Source organism: Puma concolor, chromosome A3 (assembly GCF_028749965.1).
Source record: "Puma concolor isolate L17-30 chromosome A3, mPumCon1.1.hap2, whole genome shotgun sequence".
Lineage (NCBI taxonomy): Eukaryota > Metazoa > Chordata > Mammalia > Carnivora > Felidae > Puma > Puma concolor.
The window spans coordinates 80498135-80513556 of NC_141669.1; the positions used below are offsets into that span (position 1 = coordinate 80498135).

Genomic DNA, 15422 nt, shown 5'->3' on the forward strand with positions numbered 1-15422 from the left:
GGGACGTGGCCGGAACTAAAGTGGCGGGGTTGACTATGAGTACGCTATATGACGGCCAGGTTTGTGTGTTGCGCTTCGTGGGCACCCGTCTGCTCTGCTTCCCCTCGGTGAGTAAGGTCAGGCTGAAGAATATTTAGGAATATTGCATTTTTTGCCAGGAGTGGGTACCTGGGAACGCCGTGGAGATGTGGATTGATTTTCCTATTGGATTCTGAGTTTGCGGGTCGTAATAACCTAAATGAATTTGCGCCCGTTCACTGTCCCTTGGGATCGCGAAAAGCCAGTGGTCGAGCGGATCCGGTTTCCCAGTTCCGGAGCCGCGCGGCTTGCTAAGCCCGGCTCTGGACCCGCCTAGGCAAGATAGTTTAGTGGGGCAGGGAATTCAGGGTTGTTTTGGCAGTTTTTGTGCTTCTGTTTATAACTAATTTCGGTTTCCCACTGGGGATCCGCGTAACTTGAATTTTTTGTTAATGAGGATAAAAGCTTGCTAATTGCATCTTTGAAGGCAACACCTTCGGGAGTTTGCAGTTAAAATATTTACCATTTTACTAAAAGCTGTAATTTTGCAATCATGTTTTTGATCGCCGCCTACCCATAGCTGCCTGTTTTGCATATTTTCGCCAACAGGCGCGGATGAAGACTGCCTGTTACTTTTTAGGCGTTAGGAATTAAAAGAGACATTTTTTGCGTTCAGAGATATCGGTTAATTGAAAGGAAAATTCTGTGTTGTGCGTTTTCAGTGTTTTCCTTCCTTTTGTCAGTAAGTAGGTGTCTAAAACTGTTCGGATATTAACTGGGGGCAAAAAGTAGAAAATCACCTTGGTAGCCTTCCCCCCATGGGTATGTTTATATTTTACTGATAGCTTTCCAGAGTTTTTCTGTGTATACGTATACAGTCACAGACATTTTCTTAATGGAAAAGGGATCATACTTCTCATGATGCATGTGTTTTCCTATTTTTGCAAGAGAAAAGCTACTGTACAGTAGAAGACAGTATAGTTGCTTCAAGGTCCAAGAGTTGTGTGAATAATTGTTAACATTAACCTTTATTTTTTATTAAAACTTACAACTTTTCACTGTCACACCTTCTGAAGTCTGTAAATTAAACTTAATTCAGCAGAAATTGATAACGTACCTACTACACAACAGGTGCTGCTCTTGGTAGATGCTTGGGATACATCTGTGAATAGATAGGGCACACCAAGAAAAAAATTTTTTTTTTTAATTTATTGTCCTTGCGGAGTTAACATGTTACTGGGTGGAGACAGACAGTAAGCAACAAACCTAACAAACTATGTTAGAAGAGAAGTGCTATGGAAACAAAATCCAGTGGAGTGAGGAGTGCTGACAATTGTGGGGGGTCAAAATGTTAAACAATGGAATCAGGATAGACCCCACTAAGAAGAGATTTGAGCCAAAAATTGAAGCAATAAGGGAACTAACTATATAAATATCAGGAGCATTCCAGGAGAAAAAACAGTCAGTCCAGAGGAGCTTGTCTGCCTGGCAACTTCTAGGACCTCTAAGGGTGTCAATGTGTGTATCCAGTGAGCAAGGGAGCAGTTGGAGACGAAGTCCTAGAGGTAGGGGTTAAGGACTGGCTATTGCTCTGAGACATTGGAGGTTTTGGTTTTTTAATAAATAAGCTTTTTATTTTAGGATAACTTTAGGTTTACAGAAAAGTTGTGAAAATAGTAAAGTTCCTATATACCCCACATCCTATTTCCCTTTTTATTAACATCTTACATTAGTATGGTACATTTGTTAGAATTGATGAACCAGCATTATTACACTGCTAACTAAAGTCCATATTTCATTCGAATTTTCTTAGTGTTTACCAGATGTCCTTTTACCCCATTTACTTAGTAGTCATGTCTCCTTAGGCTCCTCTTGACTATGGCAGTTTCTCACTTTCCTTGTTTTTGGTGATTTTGACAGTTTTAAGGCAGTCAGGTATTTGAAGACATACTCCCATCATTTTGAGTTTTTAAGTAGTTCGTTTCTAGTGCTACAAAGTGCTCCAGGTTCATCTTAATATATTCACTGCAGTAGCCCTATGATTAGCCATTTCTCAAAGGAGCCCTGGTTCCTTTTATTAGAGAATGCTAAGATCAGGCGCTGAGTGTGTTCGTTGCTACTGGGATGCCATTCAGCTAACAGAGCTAACCCATGTATATATACATTCATACCTGTGATTATTTCTATATCCATCAGTATCTATATTAAGCTAAACATGAGCTCAAACTCTCAACTTGTGTCATTGAATCACATGGATTATTCTAGCTTTCTCCTCTTATATGTTACCTTTCACTTCAACAGTGAGAAACCTGGCTCATTGATTGGAATGTTTGGGGAAGAGGAGTTGACATGATTTGATTTGGGATTTTAATGAAATGGTTGCTGCTATGGAGAAGAGAGCTTATGGAAGTTGGACTGGAAAGTGGAAGGCCCCTTAGGAGGCTTTTGCTGAAATCTAAATGATAAGAGAAAAGTAAAAAAATGTGAAGCCAAATGAATTGGGTTAATATATAATGTTTAACTTAGGAGGAAGAAGTATGGTAGAGAAAATAATTTATCGTTACCTATTTGATTGCAGAGCCAGAGGATTAAATAAGCATCTTTTCTAAGGAAGCGTCGATACAAAATATATATAAACAACCAGCCAAGCAATGGCTGATGATTTGCACTAGATACTGATTTGAACTAGAAATTCTTATGCTGTATAGTAATCTTTGAAGTTTGAATGAGAGTTATGAAATTTTGATATACTTCTGAATTCTGAGTTGAGCAGATCATAGTTCTAACCCATTAATTGATTCAAACATTCATAAACAAACACTGGGTGCCTACTGTTCATCAGATACTGTGCTAGATGCTGAGAGTAGAAAATGAACAAGATAAAATTCTGGCTTTCATGGCATTAAGGATTTAGTAGTTGACTCTTCTAAAACTGATGCATAATTAATTTTGAGAGACTGGTTTAGTTGCTGAGAATTTTTCAAAAGTCTTGGCTCTTTTAATGGGACATCTTGCGTTGATTCCCACAACTTCATTGTTTTGTGCACATCACAGGAAAGACTTGATGAGCTTGAGTGAGCCAGAATCTGGTGGATTCACCGAAGTACAGCATTTACCCAATTTTAGTGTGTTAGGGTATTCTTATTACAACTTTGTAATAATTTCATAATAGTAAAAGCTACCATTTGTTGAGGGCTTCCTATGTACTAAAAACTGTTTTAGGTGTTTTTAGAATGATTCATTTGGAAAGTAGGTATTATATTCTGTCCTTTTGAAAAAGAATTGAAACACACAAATTAAGTAACCTATGAAAAATGTACATGTAGTTCATAAACCTTATCTTTCTGCTTTTGTATACATCAGTATAATTGGTTGTAATTATTGCCTGTCTAAATAAACATGACTTTTTTACATCATAGAAGCAATGCATATTCATTAAGAATAGTTTAAAAATACAAGTATTCAAGAAAGAAAGTTATAGTTTACTTTTTAACAGAAAGGTATTATGATTTAGTGAAAATGCACTGGAGTAGGAATTACGAGAATTGGGTTCCAAACTATATGCTCCTTGGATAAGCTGGATGCCCTTTGATTGGATTGAATTGGATTGAAGGTGGATGCCCTTCAATATGAATGAATTTTCATTTTCCACATACATAGGCTAAGGTGGTCAATTCTAGAGGCACCTGGGTGGCCCAGTTAGTGAAGCATCCACCTCTTGATTGCTCAGGTCATGATCCCAGGGTTTTGGGATCCAGCCACGCACTGGGCTCCGTGTTGAGCTTTTGTGATTCTCTCTCTCTCTCTCCCCAGCTTACTTGCTCACTCTCAAAATACATAAATAAACATTTTTTTCTTTTCTTTTCTTTTTTTTTAAAGAAGGTTGTCAATTCTCATTCTAGGAGTCTAGATTTCTTCAGTCCCTTCTAGTCCTTTCATTTTGTGATTTTATAACAAAGCATTCTTTATCTGTGCTCTTTGGTGAAGAAATTAAGTAGTAGTGATTTCTTTGCCCATTTTTGTTGAATCAACCTAGTTGCTAACTCATCTGGCAAAAATGGAATGTGATTAATGTATAATTGCTACATATGGTTTTGCTGAATTCTGAATAAAACATTTATTATAACTTCTTACTCTTATTGCATTAAAATAACTAGGATTTTACTGTTAAACTTCAGTCAAGTTCATAATTAACTTCTTTAGGTTTTTAATAATATGTAAGTAGGCACCTGTCCATTTCCAATACATATTTGACCCATGGATCTGTTTTATGCTTGTCATAGCCTTTGAAAAGAACAGTCACCACACTCATGGCAGGGATTTTGCGCTCAATAGTTCAGAAGCCCCCAGGTGGACTCCAAGTAAGTATTTCTTTTCAAGTATCATCTTTCTCTCTTTTTTTATTCTTTTTTTTTTTTTTTAAATTTTTTTTAACGTTTATTTATTTTTTTTGGGGGAGGACAGAGAGAGACAGAGCATGAACGGGGGAGGGGCAGAGAGAGAGGGAGACACAGAATCAGAAACAGGCTCCAGGCTCTGAGCCATCAGCCCAGAGCCCGACGCGGGGCTCGAACTCACGGACCGCGAGATCGTGACCTGGCTGAAGTCGGACGCTCAACCGACTGCGCCACCCAGGCGCCCCACTTTTTTTATTCTTTAAGAGTGATTTCTCTCTCTTTTGTAATTAACAAAACAAACAGGCAAGTTAAACTGTACAAGTTCCTTTTTTTATATAGTGTTTTTTAATGTTGAAGAGCAGTTTTATTTATGATTTATGATCTGCTGTTTTATCACTAAAAATTTAAAAACACAAAAGATCTTTTCCTGGAAAACATGCTGGTAAAAAATGGCCACTGTTGATTCCCCTTAATCTTTTTAAAGTTTTAGGTTTTTCCCTTCAATTATGAAAAGAGTATATTTCCAATCATAGAAAAATATGGAAGAGCAGAAAGAAGAAAAGCCCTCTTCCAGAGATCACTAATGTTTGTATTTTCATGTAATTCCTTGTATTCTTTCTTACAGAAATTGTAGCAGTACAGCCTAACCCATTCATGAGGGCCAGAGTCTAGATACAGACCTGCTGCTGGCCATACATTGGTGCTGGCCAGTACATTGCCTTAACCTTAGATTAATCCTGTGTGATCAGTATTATTTCCTTCTTAAATAGCTGAGGAAATTGACTCTCTGAGAGGATAAGTGTCTCATTTCTCACAAATGGTGAGCACAGAGCCAGGATTAGAAGCCCATGTTTTTCCTCTCTCTCCCTCGTTCACTCCTACTTACTGTCTAGTTGTTTGTGGATCTCTGCAGGACAGAGAGGGCATGAAAGGAATGATTATTGCCCATCCAGAGGGGAGTTTCCTGATGGGAAGGATTGGCAGTGAATCCTTTTTCTTTAGCAGACTGAGAGCAACAGGACTGGAAGATTGTAGAAAGGGAATAAGAAATAGAAACTAGGAGTGTTGGCATTGTAGGGACTAGAAATAAAATTGGCACCTCCTTTTCTTTTACATTGTATTGGTGAAGGTAAATTATTGCACATTGTCTAGAGCAGGCGTTGGCAAACTATGGCCTGCAAGTCAAATTCAGTCCACCTATTTTTGTAAATCAAGTTTTATTAGAACATAGCCATGCCTATTTGTTTACATATTGTTTGTGGCTGCTTTTACCTTACAGTGGCAGAGTTGAGACTTGACAATGGAAACCATACAGCCCTAAAGCTGGAAATATTTCCTGTCTTGTCCTTTATAGAAAAATATTGCCCACCCTGGTCAAGAAGTCTATATTTGACTCATATATGGAATTTAAGAAACAAAACAGATGAACATAGGAGAAAAAAGAAAAAAAGAGAGGCAAACCAGAAAACAGACTCTTAACTATAGGGAACAAACTGAGGGTTACTGGAGGGGATGGGAGCGGGAGGATGGGCTAGATGGGTGATGGGTACTAAGGTGGGCACCTGTCGTGATGAGCACTGGGTGTTGTGGAAGTGGGAATCACTAAATTCTACACCTGAAACTGATATTACACTGAATGTTAACTGGAATTTAAATAAAAACTTGAAAAAAAAAGAGAAGTCTATATGTGCTTTTTGCTTTATAATGTTAGTGGTGAGATGTATTCATTTAGCTAAGGAGCTGAGATAAAGGTTTGATAATTATAGGTTAAATAAAAACAGACTTTTGTCACCTAAAAATTGGTGAGTATAGATTTCTGCACTAGCCAGAGTTTTTTAAAAAATGTTTTCTGTCATGTTTAGACTGTAACAAGAGGTGTGGAGTCTCTCATTTGTACAGATTGGATTCGTCACAAATTTACCAAGTCAAGAATTCCAGATAAAGTAAGAACAAGGGTTTGGTGGGGTGGGGGTTAGCGTTACTATTTTTTTAAGCATGTTATGTTTTCAAATGGTACCTATTTGTGTAATATTGAAAACTTTTACATTGAATTATTTGTGGATGTCCATGGTAGTATAGAGTTTAAATAACACATGGTAGAATTTATCTAGGTAATGATTCTTTTTTTTTTTTTAATGTGCCACTGGCCTTTGAAGTAGTGGGGTTTTATCATCTTAGTACCTGTTTATTCCCGCTTATGATTTTTGCCTTAATATTTTGTGTTTTCATATCACCATTATCCTCAGGAAAACAGTGGGTCTTCCTCCGGCTCAGACTCTGTCTCTGTGCTTCTTTGTGTTCACTTTATATATTGAGTATTGCAACTTGGGATCTTTGCGTTTTCTTTGCTATACTTATGTGTACATATCATACTTTTGGAAAACACTGGCTAAGCCCCCTATTAACTTCTGTTTTATTTTGTTTAAATGAATAGACTTTATTTCTTACAGCAGTTTTTGGCTTATAGAAAAATTGAATAGAAAGTACAGAGAGTTCCCATATACTCCCTCCCCAACATATATAGTTACCCTATAATTAACATTTTGTATTGGTATATATTTGTTAGAATTGATGGACCAGAATTGACAGATTATTATTAACTAAAGTCCTTAGATTGGATCGGGGTTTACTATCAGTGTTACACATTCTGTGGCTTTTGACAAATGCACAATGTCCTGGGTCATTAGGGAATCATACAACTAGTTTCATTGCCCTAAAAATCCTCTGTTCTCACCTGTTCATCCCTCCCTCTCATTTCCCAACCCCTGGAAACCACTGATATTTTTCCTGTTTTTATAGTTTTGCCTTTTCCAGAATTCCTTATCGTTGGAATCATGCACATGTAATCTTTCAGACTGGCTTCGTTCACTTAGCAATATGCAGTTAAGGTTTCTTGACATCTTGCCACCAGGATTGCTAGCTTTTTGTTAACTGTACTTAGTCAAAAGAATGATAAATTGTGAGTTAGCTAAAACATATCTGGATAGAGTTAAGGAAAAACACGAATTTGAAAGATCAAGTTATTTTCCATTAAAGTGGCTGGGGACTCAGAAATCAAACAAGTTTCTGGAAATAATGAAAGTTGCATTTTTATAACCTGAGTTGTGTGGCTATGCAGTTCATTTCTTTTTATTACAAATAATATTTGGTTTTATGGATGTACTGTAGTTTGTTTAGCCATTCATCTCCTGAAGGACATCTTAATTGTTTCCAGTTCTTGACAGTAGTGAATAAAGCTGCTGTAAACATTTGTGTGCAAGTTCTTGTGGGGACATAGGTTTTCAACTCATTTGAGGTAAGTACCTAAGAATGCAGTTATGCAGTTGATGGAATATATGGAAAAGACTACATTTAGTTTTTAAAGTCTGGGTTTTTTTGTGTTTTTTTCCCCCAGTTTTTTGTATTGCAGCAAAATATATATACAGTGTACTGTCTCAACCATTTTTAAGTGTACGTTACAGTGTTATTAAATACATTCATATTGTTGTCCAGTCCTCACACCATCCATCTCCAGAACTCTTCATCTTACAAAACTGGAACTCTGTACCCATTAAATAATAACTCCCCAATCTCTTTTCCCCAGCCCCTGACAACTACCATTCTCCTTTGATTTTTTTTAAAGATAAAATAGTGTTACCATTGAGTATTTTGACACCTTTAATATGCTTGATGTTCTTATATCAGAAACCTCTTTATTTTTCAAGTCATGGCTTTGCTGCTGCTATCCTTTCCACAACTGTATTGTCTTGTATCTTTTCGTGTTTCTTAGTCTGTAAAGTTCTAGAATAAAAGGATAGATACAGACGTTAGCATTCCTTTAAAATGTGTAAGGCATTGATTTTGATTGTCAGCTGTAGCAAATATGAAAATTCAAACTTCATGGAAATGATTCTGAGATGTGTATCTCCAGCCCATGCCTATCTTCTGAACTTATTCCTATATTCTCACATGTTCCTAGACCCTGCCTTGTGGATAATGCAGAGGTATTTCAGGTTAAACATATTTAGAATCAAACTCGTCTTACTTTCCCTCCAAACAACCAAATGAAATAGGATGCTCGTCCTGTATTAGTTATATCAGTTAATGATACCATCCTTTACCTGATTTCCCAAATCAGGGTGGAGATGTGTCCATCTCAACCCCTCCATTTCCTCCATTCACCACAAATGCATCTATTTTACTGTCCAGAGTCCCCAAATGAGTCCCTTTTCTGTTGCAGCTACTGTAGATCAGGCTCTTAAACCAGGGCTGCAAGTTTCCTGGTACCAGTCTCCCATTCCCACTTCATTTTGTCCTCTTACAAGTATATTCTTTCTGAGTCCCTTAAAATTGTAGTCATATTGCTTCAAGTCTTCAAGAGCTCTGTATCCCTTCTGGAAGTTTCTGAAGGCTCAGCACAGTTGAGCAATTTAACTTCATCCTCTACATTGCTTTCATGTTTTTTTCTACTTGAGCCACACATTTACCCTTGGTTTTCCCAGATATTTTGTGCTCTTTACACTGTTTCTTTAAATCTTTGTTTTTCTTCAGCATGCCTGCCCCATCCTCTGTTTACCACCATTCTTCTCACCCTGCATCTCTTCAAAACCCCTAGAAAATACAAATGAGCAAAAAGAGCAAAAAGACACCCTTAATCCCACCACCTGGAGACAGCTTCCATATCCTTTTCTGTTATATGTTTTTAAAGATGTGAATCATCTCATGTAAAATGCTTCTTTAGCTGCTGTCTTCATTTAGCAATATAATGTGAGCCTCTCAGCAGATAAGTTTCTACAATATTATTTTATAATTAAATAATACCCTTTTTGATCAAAGTGCCACCATGTGTGTGTGTCCGTGTGTCCATGTCCTTCCTTGGTCTGATTTCCCAGAGGTGATATGACTCGATCGAATGTCTTTGAGACCTTTATACATATATAAGTGTATGTATATGCACATATGTATATTACATGATTCTTAGAATTAGTCGTTATGTAGTGTATCCTGTGTACACACTCATGTACTTGGTACTTGGTACAAATATGAGATCCTACTACACATAGTGGTGTGGAATTATTTTTTTCTCAAGAATGTATTATGGCCATCCTTCAATGTTAGTAGCTGCTAAGATAGTTAACCTTATTGGTTTTTATGGCAGCATTGTATCCCATGGGATACATCATAATTTATTCAGTTGTATCGTATATTACTGGTTTTATTATTTTGTACTAGTTTTAATTCAAATGTATGCCTTGTAATTCCATTTAGTTATTCTACGAGGAACATGAATGTGGCCTTTAAATTTTTCATTATTACAAATAGTATTACCATGTACCTCTTTATTTAGTACATTTTATATACTCAGGGAAGTTTTTTGTGTGATAGCTTACTAGAACCTTTTGATTTTTTAGAGAATCAGTATTAATGTCAGCTCTCTTGAGCTGTTTCTGACCCTTTGTAGGCAGTCATTTGTACTAACACATACTCATGTGTTGTCATTGTAAGCTTATCTTTGATGCCCTGCCTGAGTGGGGTGGAGGGATGCTACTGTGCCCTGCTTATCTGGTGCTAATACAGTCTCCTGGCATTTGAACTCTTTAATGTTCTTTGGTTACTCCCGCTTTGCTCTTAAAACAAAACAAAACAGTCTTTGCCTGTGTGATTTTTTTTTTTCAGAGTATGCAATCCTTAGACTTTGTCTGAATAATCAGTTTGAAGATGAGGATTTCAGAAGGATTGGGGATGAGATCGTTATGTAGATTTTGGGGGGTGGTTAAGAAAGGAAAAGGAAATACCTAGAAACTGTGTAATTGAAAACTTACCATTTATAATTCTTTCCTAGGTATTTCAGCCTTCACCTGCAGATCATGAAAAATATGGTGGGGATCCACAGCACCCTCATAAACTACATATTGTTACCAGAATAAAGAGTACAAAAAGACGTCCATATTGGGAAAAAGATATAATAAAGATGCTTGGATTAGAAAAAGTAAGCAGCTGTTTAAGTCCTCTTAAGTTAGTTGTTTAAATTTGCTTTAAATTTTATAATTTTTAAACTTTAAGGTACATTTTTATTACTTCACTCATTTAAATGTATTATTTAGTGTAATTTATTTGAAAATTTGATTCAGACAAAATGAGTTTCACCTTAACATTTCACTGTAACATGGGACCATCTGCTTTGAAATGGATCCATAACCCTGTTTCCTTTGTTTATAGGCACATACTCCTCAAGTTCACAAGAATATACCTTCAGTGAATGCAAAACTGAAAGTGGTTAAACATTTGATAAGGTTTGTTGTTTGTTACTTCAGCTATTTAAAAAAATGTATTACCTAGTGTAATTCTAAAAGCATTTTCTTATGTCACAGAATCCAGCCCCTGAAGTTGCCACAAGGACTTCCAGCGGAAGAGGACATGTCTAACACATGCCTCAAGAGCACTGGGGAATTAGTGGTGCGGTGGCATCTAAACCCTGTAGATCAGGAAGCAGTTAAGTCCTAATGCCAGAGCAGTTTCATATTTAAAAATGTAAATCATTTTTATTTAAAGATAGAGAGTGTTCTCATTAAAATATATTTTAAATTCTAGTCATTTTCACTGGCTAAACATGGTGTGATTTCTTCCTTGTATAGGCTTGGAAGTTTCAGTGCTGGTATTTGATTTAACTCTCTTTTCTGTCTGATAGTTTCACTGCAGAATGGGCTGGAGTGGTATTGTTTAAACATCTGGGTTCAGATGTCACCTTAGCAGTCACCATTGACTTGTTTAAAATATTGTTTTCTCTTTTAATTGAACGCAACAAATTCCTCGAGTGTCCCTTTGAGTGAGCAGTGTGTTACGTGTTGGGGAAATGCACAGCAGACCAGATGAGCAGTCCCTGCCCATCAGGAGTTTAGTCTCTTGCTAGAGAACAGAGATTCGGCCACAGTCATTAACCATTGGGTGTAGCTAGATTGACTGCTTTGTGCTTTAGTGTCTATAAGTATATATGTAGAGTTGGCTGCATTTTATTCTTAAATTTAATACCAAAAATAGTATCTTCTTCTAATTATAAATCTAAATTGGCCCAAATTTTATTGATGTTCCTAAGAAACCTCTGCCAACGGTTGAGGTAATATTTAAAAGATGAGAAAGAAGGGAGAAATCTTTTAGGGAGAATTGTTTTATTTCCTTTTTTTTTTTTTTTTTTTTTCCTATTTCAGATACCTGGAGGGGTTGGGAGAAGTAAGAATTGTAGGACAGGTTCAATAGTGGGAAGTTTTGTGGCAGCTAATCAAAGATGATGGTGAAAAATCTCTGAATTCTAGTTGCCTATTTCCCTTTGTCTTTTGTGAGGTTTAGTTTGGGCAACAATAACATTGGCATACTACTCATAATTATGACAGTATTCATATTATGTAGTATTCATCCTGTCATAGGTCTTGATGTTTTAGAGCATTCAGAATTGCTACCTGAAATGAGGCAGATATCATTAATTACTAAGCTTGAATGCAATTACAGTTTCAATTCAACAATTATGAAATATCTAGTATATGTAAGGCCTGGAGGAGACCTTAAAGCCAGAGGACACTTACTTCAGAGAGCTCATTCTAGTTGGAGAGAAACCTGTATGCTACAACAAAATGTGTCCTTGCTGGAGGTGGTTTGAGGATAGCTGTGTTAATAAAAGCTGATCCCTGCTAATTTATTGCCATCTCTTTCACTGTACTAATATTAATGTTTACAATGGGGAAAAGAACATTGGTTAATTTTTACCCAAAGATTCTAATGAAGTTTAGGTAAGTAATTTTAACCTCAACAGTCCATGACTAGAAAAAAGGACCCAAATGTTGTTGAATATTTGTAAATAAAATTGTCTATAAGGAGAAAAGTATAAGGCGCACATGGCTATAAGCTAGTGCATTAGTTTTCTATTGCTGTGTAACTAATTACCACAAACCCAGTTGCTTAAAGCAACACACACTTAATCATCCCACTGTTTCTGTGGGTCAGAAGTCTGGGCTTAGCTGGGCTTAGTCACTTACGGTCTCACAAGGCTGAGTTCTCTTCAGCCTTGACTGGGAAAGGATCTGCTTCCAAGCTCTCTCATTTCATTTGCTTGTGATTGTAGGATTCATGGCAAGTTGTTTCTTCAAAGGCAGTCAGTGTTGAAGAGAGAAACTAGCAAGATGTGTGCTAATGAGGGAGCACAAGGCAAGCTGACAGACCACAAACACCCCCCACAACCCAACCAGGTGGGATATATGTGATACTCCTCAGGCACTCCTGGCTGCCCAAGAACAAAGGAAAGTGGAAAACAAAAGGTTAACTGATAGAGATCATAGTCCTTCAGGACCTAGGTCTCCACTAGCCCTCCACAGTGGGAAACAAAGGCAGAAGGAAATGGCAGATAGAACTCCATTCCCTTGTAACATGCAGCCCATTGACAAATACTTGAGGCTGGCAGAGTAAAATGTTTTTTTAGGAACACCCTACTGTCTTAATGTTTTGCTAGAAGGAAAAACAGCCTTAGCTTGACAGTAGCTAGGCCTCCAGTGTCCTGTGAGTCTTTAGCATATGAAAATCTCCCTGGAAACTTCCCCTGGACTTTACCTCCTCCAACCCCATAGTATATAATCAGTCTTTCCTCATCGTCCAGGGCAGGGTGCTTAAATAAAATCACCTTTTCGCACCAAAGATGTCTTCAAGAATTCTTTCTTGGCCATGGACTCCGGACCCTGTGAACCCCACTAACACCTCCAAAAACCTCATCATGTGCTATACTCTTAGGTAATCATGCAAATGCAGTCATGTACATTCCATCACCTTTGTTGCATTCCATTGGTTAGAAGCAAGCCATAAGTCCAGCCAAACTCAAGGAAGAGGGGAATTACACAAATGTATGACTGCCAAGAGGCAAGGATCCTGGGGGCCTCCTTAAAGATTACCTGCAAGCATGGTAAGTCCATCCCTAAGTAGACCCATGGAAATCCCCATATTGTCATTCCTTTGCTTCATATCATTTCAAAACCTTTTAAGGACTTCTTGCTTAGTTTTGTCTTTGGGTCTCCGAGAAGTTACCTGAGCGCTAGCACTACTTTTAAGGACCATTCCAGTTCTCTTGACATCTTCTCAATCTAAAAGTGCATCGCTTCCAGGGGCATCTTTTGTCATCGCAATACTAATACTTAGCATCCTAGCTAGCACAGTTTCACCAAGAGCAGTTCCACCAAGTGGAATTGCACTGGCCATTTTGAGGAGCTTTTGACACAAATAATAAGATGGTGCATTTAGGAGGTACCTTACAACAAAAAAAACGAAGAAATCCCATGAAGAGATTATTTGTCCTGTTTTTCTAAAAAAGAGATAATTTTGCTTAATATAGGTGGTATCCTCTCCTTCCCAAACTTCCAGGAGTAACAAGTACTGGTTTTTTGATCACACAGCTTGATAAAATTTTCAAGGGTCCAAGTTACTGTCTAAACCATCTGTCACTCTTTATATATGTATATACATCAAAACTTTTCTGCATCTAAACTTTTCTCTCTTGGGGCTCCTGGGTGGCTCAGTGGGTTAAGTGTCAGACTTCGGCTCAGGTCATGATCTCATGGTTCATGAGTTCGAGCCCCACAAGAGGTTCTGTGCTGATAGCTCAGACCCTGGAGCTAGCTTCAGATTCTGTGTCTCTCACTCTCTGCCCCTCCCTCCCTCATGCTGTCTGTCTCTCTCAAATAAATAAACATTAAAAAAAATTTTTTTAATACATGAATAATTCTTCATATTCTGTTCTCTAATTTTCTTCATTGTATGGAGAAAAAATTTGTTGGCCACTTAAAGATAATATAAAGTGTTAAGAATGTTATATGTTATACTAATTGTTAACACTTATATATTATAAACAATATAAATCAGTACAATAATTACAGAGAAATACAAATATGTATGTAGCATAATGAATATGATTTACTCCTTATTAAGATGGTAAATTTAATATGTATACTTTTTTTTTCTTTTAAGTATTTGAGAGAGAGAGTGTGCGCTCACACAAGAGAGAGCAGGAGAGGGATAGAGAGAATCTCAAGCAGGCTCTGTGTTGTCAGCACAGAGCCCAACACTGGGGCTCAATGAACCGTGAAAATCATGAACTGTGAAATCATGAAATCATGGCCTGAAATCAAGAGTTGCATGTTCAACTGACTGAGTCACCCAGGTACTCCTACATCTTTTATTTAATATAATTATAAATTATACTTTTTTTTTTTTAAGTTTATTTATTTTGAGAGAAAGAAAGGAGAAGCAGAGAAAGAATCCCAAGCAGGCTCTAAGCTCAGCATAGAGCCTGAGGCAGGGCTCGATCCCATGACCATGAAATCATTACCTGAGCTGATACCAAGAGTTGGACACTTAACTGACTGAGCCAGCCAGGTGCCCCTGACAAATTCTATTGTAAAGCAATAGATATAAACTTAGGTTTATTAAATATAAATGTCCACGCCTAAATACATATAAAGGTATATTAACAAATTATTGCAATCTGTGCATGAATAATGTAAAATAAAGGTAAAAATCAAGTTTGAGTAAACCAAGGTATTTTTGTCTAGAGAATCATTATTTCCTATTTTATTTTTTTTTTTATTTTTTAAATAAATTTATTTATTTTGAGAGAGGCAGAGATAGCACAAGTAGGGGAGGGGTAGGGAGAGGGAGGGAGAGAGAATCCCAAGCAGGTTTCGCACTGCCAGCTCGGAGCCCAATGTGGGGCTCGAACTCACAAAACTGCAAGATCATGACCAGAGCCGAAACCAAGAGTCTGTTGCTAAACTGACTGAGCCACCCAGGCACCCCTTTTTCCTATTTTAGATACTTAGCACATATCTTTAGATACTTAGCACATACCTCTCTCAAAACTATTCTTGATTTTGCCTTTCCCAAAGTCATACCCAAATTTGAAACAGTATAATTATTAAGATGTATTTTATTCTTAAACTGTCTATGGATTTTCTTTCTTTTTTTAATTTTTTTTTATGTTTATTCATTTTTGAAAGA

At 37.1% G+C, this 15422-nt stretch overlaps 1 protein-coding gene across 4 annotated transcripts; it reads left to right on the forward strand.

The window, feature by feature from the left end:
• The first annotated feature begins 2 nt into the window (after positions 1 to 2).
• MRPL30 (mitochondrial ribosomal protein L30) lies at positions 3 to 13073 on the forward strand. 4 transcript variants are annotated; one of them, XM_086701310.1, is made up of 7 exons: positions 3 to 107; positions 4302 to 4379; positions 6278 to 6358; positions 10237 to 10383; positions 10614 to 10687; positions 10766 to 10925; positions 12508 to 13073. In XM_086701310.1, the coding sequence occupies exons 1-6, from the start codon at positions 36 to 38 to the stop codon at positions 10896 to 10898; spliced, it is 585 nt and encodes a 194-aa protein (XP_086557436.1). In that variant the 5' UTR covers positions 3 to 35; the 3' UTR covers positions 10899 to 10925; positions 12508 to 13073. The 4 variants fall into 4 exon arrangements, with proteins under 4 accessions (XP_086557436.1, XP_025788219.1, XP_086557437.1 ...); XM_025932434.2 differs by having other exon boundaries at positions 10766 to 13073; XM_086701312.1 differs by lacking the exon at positions 3 to 107 and adding an exon at positions 2281 to 3153 and having other exon boundaries at positions 10766 to 13073.
• Positions 13074 to 15422: the final 2349 nt, after the last annotated feature.

Coding starts and splice junctions, on each gene's coding strand:
- MRPL30 (XM_025932434.2), top strand. CDS start 36: ATGAGTACGCTATATGACGGCCAGGTTTGTGTGTTGCGCTTCGTGGGC. Junction 108..4,301: donor GTCTGCTCTGCTTCCCCTCG/GTGAGTAAGGTC, acceptor TGCTTGTCATAG/CCTTTGAAAAGAACAGTCAC. Junction 10,384..10,613: donor AGATGCTTGGATTAGAAAAA/GTAAGCAGCTGT, acceptor CTTTGTTTATAG/GCACATACTCCTCAAGTTCA.